The 15,502-nt window shown below is 42.9% G+C and overlaps 2 protein-coding genes across 2 annotated transcripts; both read left to right on the plus strand.

Annotated features, from left to right (window-relative positions):
• Positions 1–3,728: 3,728 nt before the first annotated feature.
• On the plus strand, positions 3,729–14,676 carry LOC140588340 (E3 ubiquitin/ISG15 ligase TRIM25-like). The gene is made up of 6 exons (XM_072710355.1): positions 3,729–3,780; positions 3,942–4,065; positions 5,068–5,241; positions 5,471–5,644; positions 6,018–6,064; positions 14,122–14,676. Exons 1-6 carry the CDS (start codon positions 3,729–3,731, stop codon positions 14,661–14,663), a joined length of 1,113 nt encoding a protein of 370 aa, XP_072566456.1. The 3' UTR covers positions 14,664–14,676.
• On the plus strand, positions 7,111–10,099 carry LOC140588421 (uncharacterized). The gene is made up of 4 exons (XM_072710408.1): positions 7,111–7,345; positions 8,326–8,375; positions 8,467–8,546; positions 9,139–10,099. The coding sequence occupies exons 1-4, from the start codon at positions 7,195–7,197 to the stop codon at positions 10,097–10,099; spliced, it is 1,242 nt and encodes a 413-aa protein (XP_072566509.1). The 5' UTR covers positions 7,111–7,194.
• Positions 14,677–15,502: the final 826 nt, after the last annotated feature.

Genomic DNA, 15,502 nt, shown 5'->3' on the forward strand with positions numbered 1-15,502 from the left:
ATCCAGTTCCTGAATATTCTCCACAGAAAATCTGTCAGGATATTTGTGCTTTGAAATATAAATGTTCACTGTATTCTTCATGACAGGGAACATGATGACCATCAGAGGATTGGCCAACATTAAAAATGTACAGTATTTAATCACTTTTCTAAGAGTGCTTTCACACCTACAGCATTTGGTGTGCACCAAACGTGTTTGGTCCCTTGGTTCGGTTCGTTTGCGTTGATGTGAATGCAATCTCGGTACTTTGGTGCGCACCAAATCAATCGATCCGAGATCTGCCTGAAGGGGTGGTCTCGGACCACTTTATCCGCTCTACTTTGGTACAGTGCGTCTGGTGTGAAAGCAACCAAACCAAATCTGACGAAATGGTATAGTTTAATGCACTTTGGGTATAAGAGATAGGGGGTTGTGGGTGAAATTCTTTTCACTTCCTGTTGACTCCATTAAATTTTTCAAGCTATCGACTCGCGATGAAATCAAACCGCGGAGAAACGTGGAGTGCCAAAGAAATTACGTGCCTCATAGATATATGGTCGGATGAGCATATCCAAAAGCAACTGTCCACGACACATAAAAATAGCTGATGAAAAATGCGTGGCTGGGCTGTTTTGATAGGCCAACGGAGTACCTGATGGATCTGCAGGAAGATCGCCGGCTAATAACAAAATGATCATTCAGGAGGAGGGCACGTCTCTTCTCCCTGAAGTGGCGCGCAATGCGCCGTCGGCGAGATGAATAAACCAGGAAGCTGGTTTGGAGTCGCAGCCGCGAATCGTGTTCGAAATTAATTATCTGAAAATAATGATTTGCACGTACAATGTAATGCGCGAGGATCAGCGCCATGAGCGCAAAGCAAAGCTGTTCCTCCAGGATTATTGAAAGTGGCGCGATTTTCTGAAAATAGTCTGTTCCCGGTGCCTATGGGCTTCGTGATCTATTTTGGTTTGTTTAGAACTCTGCATATGTGAAAGCAAACCGTACCCACGTCTGTTTACTACATTGTAACATTTTTCTGACTGGTGCGGACTAAAGCAATCGTACTATAGGTGTGAAAGCACCCTAACTGTGGTGATTTAATGTTGTGTTTAGCTACTAATTCCCTTTGAACTTGGATTCTGTGCCTCTTATTATGCTGAAAAAAAGTTTGATTGGATATTTTGTATCACTGTGATCAATGATGTGTAGGATATATACTGGTCTGTGTGTGTATAATAACATGACTCCTTTTGCAGGCTTAACAGCTGTAATCTCACAGAGAAATGCTGTGAGGCGCTGGCTTCAGCTCTCAGATCAAACTCCTCACCCCTGAGAGAGCTGGACCTGAGTGACAATGACCTGCAGGATTCAGGAGTGAAGCTGCTCTCTGCTGGGCTGGGGGATTCACACTGTAAACTGGAGATACTGAGGTCAGTATTACTGTGTATTCCACTCTGTAAACTATGGATACTGAGGTCAGTATTACTGGGTATTGTGCACTGTAAACTGGGGATACTAAGGTCAGTATTACTGGGGGATTCACACTGTAAACTGGGGATACTGAGGTCAGTCATATCTGTCTGATCAAATTGTAAACTGGTATTTCACGCTGACACTGTAACTGGGACACAGATTAAACCACAGGCCATGCGTATTTGACAGTACAATTGAGACACCCTCCACCCTGCAGACACAGAAAGGAGTGTCCTGGGAAGGGCTGAGGGATCAGCCACATGGCCAGTTCATTTACTCTGACTTAAGCTCCTGTTTAGGCCTCTAGATGCAGCAAAAGGACTAATATTATAAGAGCCTCTCGTGTCTGAAGAGCCTCAGCCAGTAATGCGGCTGATCCTGAATCCAAGCTGTCTAAGCATGAACTATGTCAGTACTATATTATAAAGTGTTTCTGTGATGTTTGCAAGGCAAGTCACACGAGCGAACCGCTGCACTCACACCATTTCATTCCGACTAAGCAGGTATTGATTTCAGCTTTTTATTTCTCAGAAAAGAGGACATGATGCGGATGTTTTGTTTTAATATTGTTATACTGACTTAATATTGTTACACTGTGTACTAGAGTAAATACCTGGGCTGGACTTTTCACAGTTTAATAGCAGAGGAACCTAAATCACATTTCCTCAGGTGGAATTACACCAAATAAAATCCTCCTTTATTTTGGGTGCCTGCTGCATGGGCCCCTTCCTGTGTCACATCAGCCGCCTGTCAGCTATGAGAGAGGAATCACTCCTGTAATCAGCTCTCACTGCACTGTACACATCTGTGTGGACCACAGTGTTTAAAATGTTCATGTGCTAAGGTCTCTCAAACAGGATTCCTGAAAGTACTGTTGCATCCATAAGTTTCTTTGCAATTAAGTTTTAACTTCATGATTTGTACGATTTTAATATAAAACAAGCTGTGCATCAGGTAGGTCGGCCTGACAGGCCTGCATTAGCTGCTGGGGATGTTCACGTCTCCTCCACTCAGAGTTCCTAGTCACTTTGGGGACACCTGGCAGAAAGATGGCTGACCACTGCCAGTCATTCCTGTTGCTTGTCTAACCCTCTGGAAAACATGACAGAGTCAATATTGTTTCTTTGCCCAGGACACTAAGCAAAGCAAAACTTCCCAGATTTCACTGATAAACTCTTAGCAGTTTCAGCTGCTGCTGAGATGCTCAGCTACAGAACAGAATATTCTGGGCCTTCAAATCACTGTGAAGCTGTGAAACTACTTAAAGTGCATATTCACAGGAATGAGGCTAACATGAGACAGCTGACAGATACAGAAACTCCTAAGCTAACACAAGGTGCTCATTCATACCTATTTTTAATCACATTGTGCAGCAGCAGTAATTGGTCCACATTCCCTAAAGGTTACAAAGTCACACTCTGTATGGTTCACATCAGCTTCTGGTTACATCTTCTTAATGGCGTCTTAATGATTACATTCTCTATGTGTTATACAGTACCATGTAATACTCCATATGGACACCCCCAAAGGGGTGGTCTTTATTTTAGGGGGATAAGGGGGGGGCATTTAGGAAGGGCAGCTTAAGGGCAGCTGGAGTGTGGATTCTAGCTCCTTCCTCACACGGCTGGGCCCGGCTCCTTGGTCGCTGGCTGAGCAGGTGGGGGGCGGCAGTCCCTTCTGGGTGGTCATCCTCCAGGCGTCTGTGTTCAGAGAGAGAGAGATGACAAGCAGGCTGCTCACCAGTCACCCTCCCTCCCCCTGCTCACGATGCAGGCTCTGAGCCGTGCTGGGGGAGGCGATCCCGCCCCCTCTCTGGGGCTGTTATCAGCTGTCAGCTGCCTCCTGTTGACATTCCTCACTTCCTTATGGGTGGTTCTGCAGCCGACTGTGGGGATCTTGTGGTTTCTGTCCGGCACTGTGGTGCTGATCGTCCTCTTTGGGATTTAGTCGACTTTCCTGCCCCTGTGGCGTCACACTGTTTGCTCTTGGCGTCACTCCAGGGCCTCATCCTCTCTGCCATCAGTGCTCTTCTTGTGGCAGGACTGTGGATGAGGGAGTCCAGTTCTAAGTTTCATGCAGTGGGTCGCTGCCACTAGATGGTTTAATTTTGAACTGGGCTGATTATTCATGTCTGTTTCTACACAGTCAGTAAGGCTAAAAGGTGAGCTTCAGTGAACAGTGTGTGGGGGCCGCAGGAACAGAGGCACACAGGCAAACCCGGGGGCAGAATAATGTCCCCAAATGGCAGCTTTTTATCAGGAACAGGGAGAGCAGGGATGGAGGAAAAGGGGGAGGTGCTGAATGGCTGTTTGGTCTGTGGGGGTCCAGGTCAGTCGCTGGTCCCAGTCAGGCTGTTGCTTTGGGCACATCAGCACTGGTGTTTTACGGAGTCACTGCCACCTGTAATTTGTCTGATATTTAGTGATTTCTTTTCTGCAGGCTGGCAGGCTGTAGAGTCACAGAAGAAAGCTGTTCTTCCCTGGCTTCAGCTCTGAGGTCAAATCCCCCACACCTGAGAGAGCTGGATCTGAGCTACAATCACCCAGGAGACTCAGGAGTGAAGCTGCTCTCTGCTTTACTGGAGGGTCTCAGCTGTAAACTGGAGAAGCTGAAGTGAGTAGAGAATGAACATTTCATGTCAGTTCATGTCAAGTTTGTTTATCTAGCACATGTTCATATACCAAGGTCATTCAAAGTGCTTAACAGGAAAAATAAGAAATAAAATGCATAAAGTAAAAGCAAAGTAAAAGTGTGGGAATAAATATGAAAATTAAAAGAAAAGAACATGAAACATTGAAGAACAGATATTAAGTGACAAAGTGCCATTCGCATCAATTACTGTCACATAGTCAACCATGGAGCTGCGGCCTGGGTGCTCTGGTGCCAGGTGCCCTTATAAACACCCTTATGCTGGAACACGGTGTTCCTTATGAACAGACTGTGGTCAGCACAGGAGTCCAATAAGAGAGCAGCTCGGGTTCAGATCGGCCAATCACAACCCTCCAGGTGTCACTGTCGTTACCCACGTGAGCGTTAAAGTCCCCCAGCAGGACAAGGGAGTCCCCAGAGGGGGCGCCTTCCAACATCCCATCCAAGGTCTCCAAGAACGCCGCAGACTCTGAACTGGTGTTCGGTGCATAAACACAGACAACAGTCAGAGCCCATCCCCCGACTCGAAGTCGAAGGGAGGCGACCTTCTCATTCATTGGGGTGAACTCCAACATACTGGCAGCGAACTGGGGGGGCTATAAGTAGACCCACCCCTGCCCTCCGCCTCTCACCAAGGGCAGCTCCAGAGTGGAATAGAGCCCAGTCCCTCCCCAGGAGTTTGGTTCCAGACCCCGAGTCGTGTGTCAGCAGTCAGACCATGTTAGAAATAATTAAGCAGTAAAGCTGGAAACCAATAATTCTTAGCACACGATTTGTGTTGGTTAGCAGAGCTAATAGATGAAGAAATGTGACAGTTATGGGGGTTATGAGGGCCTTGCTCAAGGACACACAGATATGCTGATGCTGGATTTGAACCGGCAACTTTCTGAGTATAGACACACTGCCCCCATAATATGCAGTACAGCAATGCAAAAAGTGGTTTTATAAATGTTTAATTTTCCTAAGGGTGGACCGGTGTGAACTCTCAGAGAAATGCTGTGAAGTGCTGGCTTCAGCTCTCAGATCAAACTCCTCACCCCTGAGAGAGCTGGACCTGAGTGACAATGACCTGCAGGATTCAGGAGTGAAGCTGCTCTCTGCTGGGCTGGGGGATTCACACTGTAAACTGGAGATACTGAGGTCAGTATTACTGGGTATTCCACACTGTAAACTAGAGAAACTGAGGTCAGTATTACTGGGTATTTCACACTGTAAATGGGAGATACTGAGGTCAGTATTACTCAGTTTTCCATGTTGTAAACTGCAATTATTGAAATATTTATTAGACCAGACATACTTGCTTAAAAGTAGTACTTTTAATGGTGAGATGATATTATTTACTGGAGACTTTTTGTCTGTCTGTCTGCAGGCTGTCAGATTGTAGAGTCACAGAAGAAGGCTGTTCTTCCCTGGCTTCAGCTCTGAGGTCAAACCCCTCACACCTGAGAGAGCTGGATCTGAGCTACAATCACCCAGGAGACTCAGGAGTGAAGCTGCTCTCTGCTGTGCTGGAGGATCCCAGCTGTAAACTGGAGAAGCTGAAGTGAGTACAGAGTGTGTGTCTGACACGCTACAGATACTTATGCAGGTATGTGAAGAAGAGGCACCAATAAATAAATGGATACAGCAGCACTATGTTATGGCTTAATGGTTAGGGAAGCACACTTGATTGAAAGATTGCTGGATGGAATCCCCGACCAGCAAGGCACCACTGAGGTACCCTGAGCAAGGTACCGCCCCCAAGCACTGCTCCCTGGGTGCTGAATTAGCTGCCCCCTGCTATGTCACGATGTCACATATGGGTTAAATGCAGAGGACACATTTTTTTGTTGTGCACTGTGTGCTGTGGTGTGTCAGCAATAACCACTGATCATTAAATTCTAATTCTAAAATTCTAAATTCTGCTTTTCCTATAGTGTGGACCACAGTGGAGAGTGCAGGACCAGACCAGGCTTACAGAAATGTAAGTGTGTTTGCATGTTTTTCTTAATAATACCATTAATACCATTTTATGATTATATTCATGCAATTGTTGTGACGAGTGTAGCTTTTTGCACTGTATATGGAGGTGAGTTTCTCTGTGTGTGACAGTTTAGACAGTATCCAAAGGGAAAAAACAAAACAGACAAAATATCCATCACTGCTTAATCCCCACTGGGGTCACAGAGCCTATCCCGGGAACCAACACACACACAATTTAGACTCGCCAGTCAGCCTGGCCTGCACGCTTTTGGACGGTAGGAGGAAACCAGACCCCCAGCAGAAACCCACACAAATACAGGGAGAGCATGTGAACTCCACACAGAAAGGACCCAGGACCAAACCCAGGACCTTCTTGCTATGAGGCAGCAGCACTAACCACTGCGCCACCGTGCCGCCCACAGACAAAACCAGCATCACCAAAAATAATTCATTCATCTTTTTTTGTATGAACAAACACTTTATAGATGCTTACAGTATATCGTCTTTGTGTGGGGGAGTAACAGGGTGAAAATATGTTCTGATATAATTCTGCATGTTTCATTTCAAAAAGAAATTCTTAGCATTTGTTCTTCATGTACATGTGGTGAGTTTACTTTTATCTTTTTGAGATTCATTAGTATTTTCCTAGATGGCACCCATAGTCTCCCCCAAACCGGGAGAATGGTCTGACTGCAGAACACTGGTCGTCTCTGCTAGGAGGATCTCCACTGTGGGACCAGAAATCACATGACCTCCACTCCTGGGCCGGACATGACGTTATGCAAACTTCAGAAACATAACCGGAGTATAGGATAGAGATATTATTATTATTGTTAATAATTATTATAGTATTATTATAATAATTCATATAATTATATATGTACATATACATATGTGTCTGTATAATGTTAAACATTATTGCAACATTTCATATATAATTATAGAATTATATAAGTATTATTATTAGTGGTAATAAATCATAATCATGTAGAGATATAACAGGGTATTATTAATATTATTATTATCATTATTATGGGCTATGTGCACGTAACTAAGGAGTTCTACTTCCGCCGCCTTGAGTGTGCGGTCGGCCATTTCCGGTTCGTGGCATTGTTATTTTGATTGCGGAAGATGGCGTATTTCACCCGGTGTCTACAAGGCCTCCCGAAAATTGACGTGAACGACGTCCACAGGATTGTCCACCACTGTTCGTCTGCACCCGGTTCCAAGCGCGACAAAGGATTTAAACTGTACATATCAAGTTACATCCACAACTTTGAAGGTGAGTAGCAGCGATAGCTAACATTACTTCAGCTGTTAGTAGCTAGCTCATCTGTTAATGTAAGACAGTAGCTAAGTATATTACTAATATCAAATCGTGACAATACGACATACTTTATTAGTGTTTTTAAATACCTTATTATGTTAGAATGATTAGCAACTAGTGTATATTTTAATTTGGGATTGTTTTTCCCCTCAGTGTCCAGGAAAGATCCAGTGTCAGGCATAGTGTGTGTGAGGGCGTTATGTTATCCATCAATGGACAGATCAAAACCACCTCACAGTTTAAGTGTATGAAGTGTAGGGTGAAGATAGCGTTAAGATGGTTACCCATGTTCCTGGGTTAATCGTGTTCTTTTCGTTCTTTGTTCTAGGTTAACCATGTTCATTTGGTTGGCCATGTTCCCCATACATGTTAAAAACGACAAGTGTACGCTAAGTGCTACGTTACTGCTATGTTTTCACTAACAGCAACCAGTGGTGTAGTATAGCTTGCTTTTCCAGGCACGCTGAACATCCCAGTTAGGTGAAACACATAAGATGTGTAAAAGTTTATGTAAACCTGCTGAGTCTAGGTAGGTAGGCTTATACTGTAATCTTGGTACTTGAGTGAGGTTACTGAGTGTACCTACAAATCAAATAGACTGCACCACTGACAACATCAAACCAAAAAGATTATTAACCCCTTTACTAACAGTGTTTACAAGAAAATAGTTACGTTTTTACTAACTATTTTAACTAACAGTGTACAAAAATGGATAGTAGCCTACTTGAGTAGTCCATATAAATATATGCTACTCAATTTTTTTTTTAACATTTTTAACATCTTGTTACAGGTGGGGCTGAGGGATTCAATCCCTGTAGAGCTGGCCCATCACAGCTGTACATGTGTAGCTGGATCAGCGCTGTGTAACCACTGTGTGGTCCTACTTTTCCAGTCTGCACATTATTCTCAGTTTGACATAAACGTTGTTCCACCAGTGCTGAGCTGTACGGAGAGTGAACAGCAGTGGCACAAACCAAGAACCATGGCAAGTCTTTGAATAATATAACAATAAATTAAATACTACATTTACACACACATCACATTCTCTCATCACTGCTTATGGCTTATATTCACAGGGTGTTAAACCAGGTCCTGTCGAAAAGATGGCTGTGATGTCTGCCAAACCAAAGCAGAGGACCATGGCCGAGGGAGTATGGTGAGAATTTGGCTTATAGTTAGTAACATACAGCCAGGTCCCTAAATATTGAGACATCAACACAATCTAATCTTTTTGGCTCTATTCACCACTACAATGGAAATAAAATGAAAAGATGTGTTTTAACTGCAGACTTTCAACTTTAATTTGAGGGTATTTACATATCAGCTGAATGGTGTAGGAATTACAACAGTTTGTATATGTGCCTCCCACTTTTTAAAGGGACCAAAAGTAATGGGACAAATTAAAAATCATAAATCAATTCGTCCCGTTACTTTTGTTCCCTTAAAAAGTGGAAGGCACATATACAAACTCTTTTATTCCTACACCATTCACCTGATGTAAACGTTCACTTGTATGTAAATACCCTCAAATTAAAGCAGAAAGTCTGCAGTTAAAGCACATATTGTTCATTTCATTTCAAATCCATTGTGGTAGTGCATAGAGCCAAAAAGATTAGAATTGTGTTGATGTCCCAATATTTATGGACCTGACTTTATTAATTCATTTGTTAGGCCTACTTTTTTCAATCAAATCAAGGAGTATTTATGAAGTGATGAATTTTACTGATGTTTCAATTTGTTTCAAATAGGTCCACACTGTACAAAGCCGTCAGCGGAGAGTTGCTGGACCTGTCCGTTCTCAGAGTGTCCGAGGTCTACAAAGACTTCACCCCTCTTTCTGCACCACCTGTTTGTGCAATGGGTATCTCCTGTGAGGTGCCACTAGTGGACTCTGCACTTGGTTTGGTACAAGCAGGCAGTCCCCTGTCATACCAACAACCCAAGGCAAGAAGTGGCCCTGTTGCTCATAATGATGCTCCACCACGCCCAGATTTACCATTAGCTGGCTGCAGACTGGAGACATCACGCAGTATGTTTGTTTTCACTGAGCATCAACAGTTGCACTTCAAGTCACTTGAGGTTACTTGGGAGATGGCTAGAAAAATAGAGGATGCAACTAGGGGTCAAAGTACATCAACAGACTGGCATAGACTGCGAAAACCCAGACTCACTTCCTCACATTTTGGGGAAATATGCCATGCTAAACCATGCACCGTAGAAAAGATGGCAGACCGGCTGATGAAAGGGATCCGTCAGTCAGCAGTAATGAAGAGAGGTCTTGAAATGGAAGCTGATGCCATCGAAGAGTACTGCAAGCTCAAGAGAGTGAACTACTACCCTTGTGGCTTCATCATACACCCCGACACTCCATGGCTAGGTACATCCCCAGATGGGGTTGTCTTTGACCCAAAAGAAAGTCCTGAATTCGGCCTTGTGGAAATAAAATGTCCAAATATTAAGAGCTATGTGGATTATCCACATCTGAAAATGAAAGACGGCAACCTGGAATTGAAGGAGGGTCATGGCTACTACTGGCAGGTGCAGGGTCAGCTGCTCCTAACAGGAATGGAGTGGTGCGATTTTGTGGTGTTTGCAGAGGAAGACACTCGAATTCAAAGAATATACAGGGACAGTAGTGTGATGCAAGAAATAAGAGAGAGAGTAGACTTCATTTTTTTTTACACATACCTACATAAATATCTGCTGTAATAAAAATTATTTATCAGTAAACCATGGCCTCTAAGACCTGTCTTGTTCTTGTTGATTTTCCATTATAATGTGAGGCCTTCAAGTGGGTTGTTTTAAGTTAATTTAAGTTCCTAATCAGAAAATGAGCTAAACAGCGTTGTAACATTGACCACTTGACTTAAAGTGTACACAGCAAAGGTGAACCCACACCGATGTGTTGCTAGATTTTAAACTAATATTCAATGAGTTAAGCCCACTTGAGGGAAATTAAACAACACGAAGAGACACCAAGTTGATATTTCAAACAATTAATTTATTAATGAAATAAATGTCAGTAGATGTAAGGCAAATTAAATTGTGGTGTGAATCAGTGTGATGTTTGTTTAAAAAAAAAAGTGAAGGAGGAAGAGGAGCAGCCAGCCATGAAGCAAACAGTCAGATATCTACCTGGCTCTTATGTTCTCTCCAGTCTTTGACCAGAGGTCCATTTTGGTAGTTGCTCAAGATGCATGCTACAGTGAAAAGTTGGTTTATGCTTCCAGAAATAGACAAAGGGATTACAGTGTGAAAAAGTTTGTTCTCCTTAACTCGCCTTATCAGCCTTTCAATGTGAACACACAGATCAACCCTTGCAACCCGCGCAATTGACTGGGTCTCCAGGACGTCATGTGCTGCCATTTGCTCCTTATTGAAGCGGAAGGCAGGCCTGTGAAGTTTTCCTGGCACAAGGTTGTCCACCCTAAAGCCCTTGTCCACCATCACAGCCATGTTAGGGGACAGGAGAGGTATGATGCCCGACAGTTTGAAGAGCTCACGGTCACTGATGGAGCCCGCATAGAGCGCAGAAACAAATGTCAGAGGACCATGTGGTGCCATGCCAATCATGGCCTTGAAGGTACAGTGTGACTTGTAGTGTGAGTACACCTCACTCTATAGCACAAGTGAGGATGGAGTTTGGCACCGCAGGTCTGTGCAGTCAACAATAACCTGAGTGTCTGCATAGTCCTTGAACTCAGAAGGTAGGTTGGCTGTGATTTCTTCAGGTTTTATCCAGATACACACAGCTCCCAGTACACAGTAAAGAAAGTTTGCCCAGGTTGTGATGATCCTGCTGGCTGTTGTCCGATGGATGTTAAATTGGTGGCCAAGCTCTCTCTGTGTGCATCCAGTTGATAGATACTTTAGAAAAAGAAATAACTCATCTATGGGCAGCAACTTAGTTGATCTGTTCGAAATTCTCTTCTCTGCCTCAGAGACAGATGCCTCTCTTGTCACACGGATGATCCTTGATGTTGCTGGCTCGATGAGCCTCCAGAATGCCATAAGGTGGTCATAAGAATGGAATCTTTCAAACAGAACACAAAAATAACATTGTTAGTCATGGTAGACTAATTTAGTTACACATGGTCAATCATCTTACTTTTTACTCGACTTACTACATTTGTTTTACATGAAGAAAAGACTTGAAGGGATTGTCTGAAATGAATCAACCCATAGTCATGGGCCCAGTTGTTCAAAAGTAATCCAAAGGGATTTTGCTTAACAAATTGAATTAAATCTTTAAAATTGGTTATTCAAAGGGAAAATCCTGATCCCAACACAAAGGTGGATTCCAAGTTGGAAAATACTCTTGTGAGGTGGACTTTTAGTGGAGCAACATTTTACCATGTGTAGCCCATCTTTACTTTCACTAAAATACAGGACGTGCATGATTTTTCGTTCATCACTGTTAATATGGTACATCAGCTTTCTGCAATTTAAAACACCTTAATCATGACTTACCTGGTATAAAATCGGATGTCCTCGTCCGATCCTGCAAAGCGCCTCAGTCCAAAACAACTCGACAGCTGGAGAGCCTGTATTTGTAGTTCGAGCTCCTTTACTTTCTCGCGAAGTGCATCATTTTCCTCAGCCAACTGACCTGCGACCCTTGCTGTTGTACGACTGAGACAGTAATCGTGATCTGGTGCCAAGGTAGCCACCTCCATCTCTTCCTCTGAGTCGATGTCATGGACAGGAGGAGGGGGGCTCTCCGCTCTGGGTCTCTGCTCCCACACACTCGCCCTCAGTGCCGGTATTTGAAAATTGTTCCATGAAAAAAGGGCAGGAACGGCCCCTTTCTTCAACCTTCTCAATTTTCCCGGTTTGTTTATAAAATCGTCCTTTTTAAACTGCCTGCTGCAAACACAACTCGTCTTGTTTGGGGAAAAGTCGTCCCGCCGCACTTTTACCTTCCATTCGGCTCTCACTGACGCATCCTTGGGAAAGCTATGAAAGCTTAAAATACTATTGTACCTCGACGAATTCGTACAAAGGGGTACACAACAATGGAGTGCGGTCTTTTTTACTCGTTGATATGCCAACCGCCTCTTTTTTTTCCCGATATCCGCTCATATTGAAACGTGTATTGAAAACTGATACTTGAAACTGGCGCCTCCGGAAAATCTCCACAACACTGCCTACCGGAAGTTGTCGACCGTACACTCAACACACGGAAGTTATCCGGAAGTTCTATTGTGCACGAATCCTATTATATCCACTAGGATTTTATCGTATCACTCTGTATAACGTAGGATATACTACCACTAGGGGGCGCGGAATCACATGACTTCCACAATAGCATGGAGTGACGTCAGCGCAACATCGGGAGCTAGCTTTAACTCTCTGGGGTCCAGTATGTCGTCGACGACATCGCGTACTTTTCGCGTCTATTTCAGTTTATATCTCGCTGAAATCTTAATGTAGAATCATGAAAAAAATGCTGGCTAAATCCGTAATCTGTCTTCTTTTCAAAACGTCCATTGTCGGAAGTATTAAAGTTTTTTTAATTAGGTTAAATCGGCAGAAAAGTAAACCATGTCATCTTACTTTGTTTTACCTGCATCGGGGGCGTGTAGTACCGCTCTCACCCGAAGATCGCTATTCACATTCTAAATAGCCGCATTAGCGCGTATTCAAATTGCATTCGCATGGTAATTTGATTAACAGCGCAACGGTGAAACGTGATCCAGATACATCCCCTTCAGCACCATAAAAGGGGGTTGGGGACGTGGCCAGGTGTCAATGGCTCATTCATACACATGAAAGTTGCTACATATTCAATGAAAGGAGCCAGAAATAGTTACATGAGTTAGGTTTTTCTTATTTATTTATCGAAATAAATGTTGCATCTACACCATTTAGTCATCTTCATGTAGCCAAGACTTTGGTGATCAGATATCTGGGATCAAAACAAACTGCCAGCATTGCTTACTATGTACTTTTATAATGTTTCTGCAAGTGTTCCAAACTGCATTTTGCAATGTCTATACTTTGATGTCAAATTTCAAACTTAACAAAAATCTGACATATTTACAATATATATTAAAATAAAGATGAGTGTAATGGCAAAACAAATATATAAGAAATAATTTATTTGCCATGAATTAAGTTTATGATATTTGAAGAAATGTGTGATCATGCCCCAGTCAGTGAAAGTGTGTTTCCTACCCCTAGGCCCCAGAGGGTTAATAATCCAGCCTGCTGAGTTCTCTTTAGTAGCGTCGTGTCCGGGCAGGAGTGGAGTTTCCAGCCCCACAGTAGAGACCCTCCTGGGGGAGTCTGCAGCCAGATGTAATCAGTTCATGCTGCTTATCCCTCTCTCTTCTAAACCTGCGCTGATGCCGGACTCTCTGCTCAGTCTGCGGGCAGCGCTGCTGTGAAGAGGCGCGCGGTTCGAAGGAAGGTTATATTTTAAAGTAAAGAGGCTCACTTTTAGTATTAATCTCGGATGCCGTTTTGTGGTAAATATGCTTGTGGTAAATATATCTGATGAATGTCGCTGTTTTGTAATTTTATTTACCCGTAATTAAGCTGTTAGTTTAGCTCGCGCCGCATTTTGGCGGCTCTTCCCGCCGGCGTCGCTCGCCGTCCGACATTTCCTGAGGTATTTTATAAACTTCAGTTCCCGCTTCGTTAAGGGAAGCTGTGCTGTTGTTATATCGTACAGAAACATAAAGTACAGGCTGCCTGATGGTATTAATAAGGCTTCCTCCTGCCTACAGACTCCTGCCAGCTGACGCTGGACCCCAACACAGCAAACAGAGAACTGTCTCTGTCAGGGGGGAACAGGAAGGTGACATGGGGGGAAGAGGAGCAGCCATATCCTGATCATCCAGAGAGATTTGACTGGGAGCCCCAAGTTCTGTGCAGAGAGAGTCTGACTGGCCGCTGTTACTGGGAGGCTGAGTGGGATGGAGGTGGAGCCTGGATAGGAGATGAAGCCTGGATAGGAGTGACTTATAAAGGGATCGGGAGGAAAGGAGAGAGTGACTGTCTGCTTGGATTCAATGACAAGTCATGGAGTCTGTACTGTGATCCTGTCAGATACTCTGTCTGTCACAATAATAAACAGACTCTCATACCCATAAAGCCCTCAGGCTCCCGCAGAGTAGGAGTGTATCTGGACTGGGGGGCTGGTGCTCTGTCCTTCTACAGAGTCTCCTCTGATGGACTGACCCTCCTGTACAGATTCACCTCCTCATTCACTGAGCCCCTCTATCCAGGGTTTTGGGTTTATGGTTTAAACTCCTCAGTGTCACTGTAACGTGTTGCTGGTTCTCCTGATAAAAAGGTAAAATCTCTGCTTTTTAACCTTTATAATCTGAAATGTATGTTTGACTAAAATAAATGCCTGTGTTCAGTGAGCTGAATAAACATGAAAAATATAGTTTTATAGTTTTTCTCTGACTAAAATGTAACTAAATGTAATCCTGATTGGGGGGGGGGGCTTTCCCCCTCCCCTGTATATGTACATTTTATATATTAATGTCTATTTACTGTATTTCCTCCCTGTACAATGACAATAAAGGCTTTCTGTTCTGTCCTATTTACAGTATGTCCTGCTTCAGCGTCACCCAAAGCATAACTGAGTAACATAATGAAACCACAGTCTAGTGGATTAAGTTAAATTCACTTTACTGCTGCAGCTGAACATAACTAACACAATGACACTAAATCAATGTATATAATAATCATTTAACTGGAGACATAAGAGGAACAAAAAAACTTTAAATTATATCCTGTTATTGCCCTGGTTCAGTGGATTAAAGTAAATAAAATTATATATTTCTTTTATGAAATAATTATATATATATATGTGTGTGTGTATGTGTGTATGTATAAAGTAAATAAGATTAATTTAATTAAAATTTCTTTATGTAATAATTATTAATTACTTTATTAAGGATAAAGTACTATTATGGTACTCATACTGTATGTATATATTTAAATATTCTGTTGACTGCCCTGGTTCAGTGGACTAAGTAAATAAAATGAACTATTATGGTACTTATTATGGTGTGTGTGTGTGGATATATATATATATATATATATATATATATATATATATATATATTTATTTGTTTTTTTTCCATTAATACATAC

This window comes from Paramormyrops kingsleyae, chromosome 3, assembly GCF_048594095.1.
Source record: "Paramormyrops kingsleyae isolate MSU_618 chromosome 3, PKINGS_0.4, whole genome shotgun sequence".
NCBI lineage: Eukaryota > Metazoa > Chordata > Actinopteri > Osteoglossiformes > Mormyridae > Paramormyrops > Paramormyrops kingsleyae.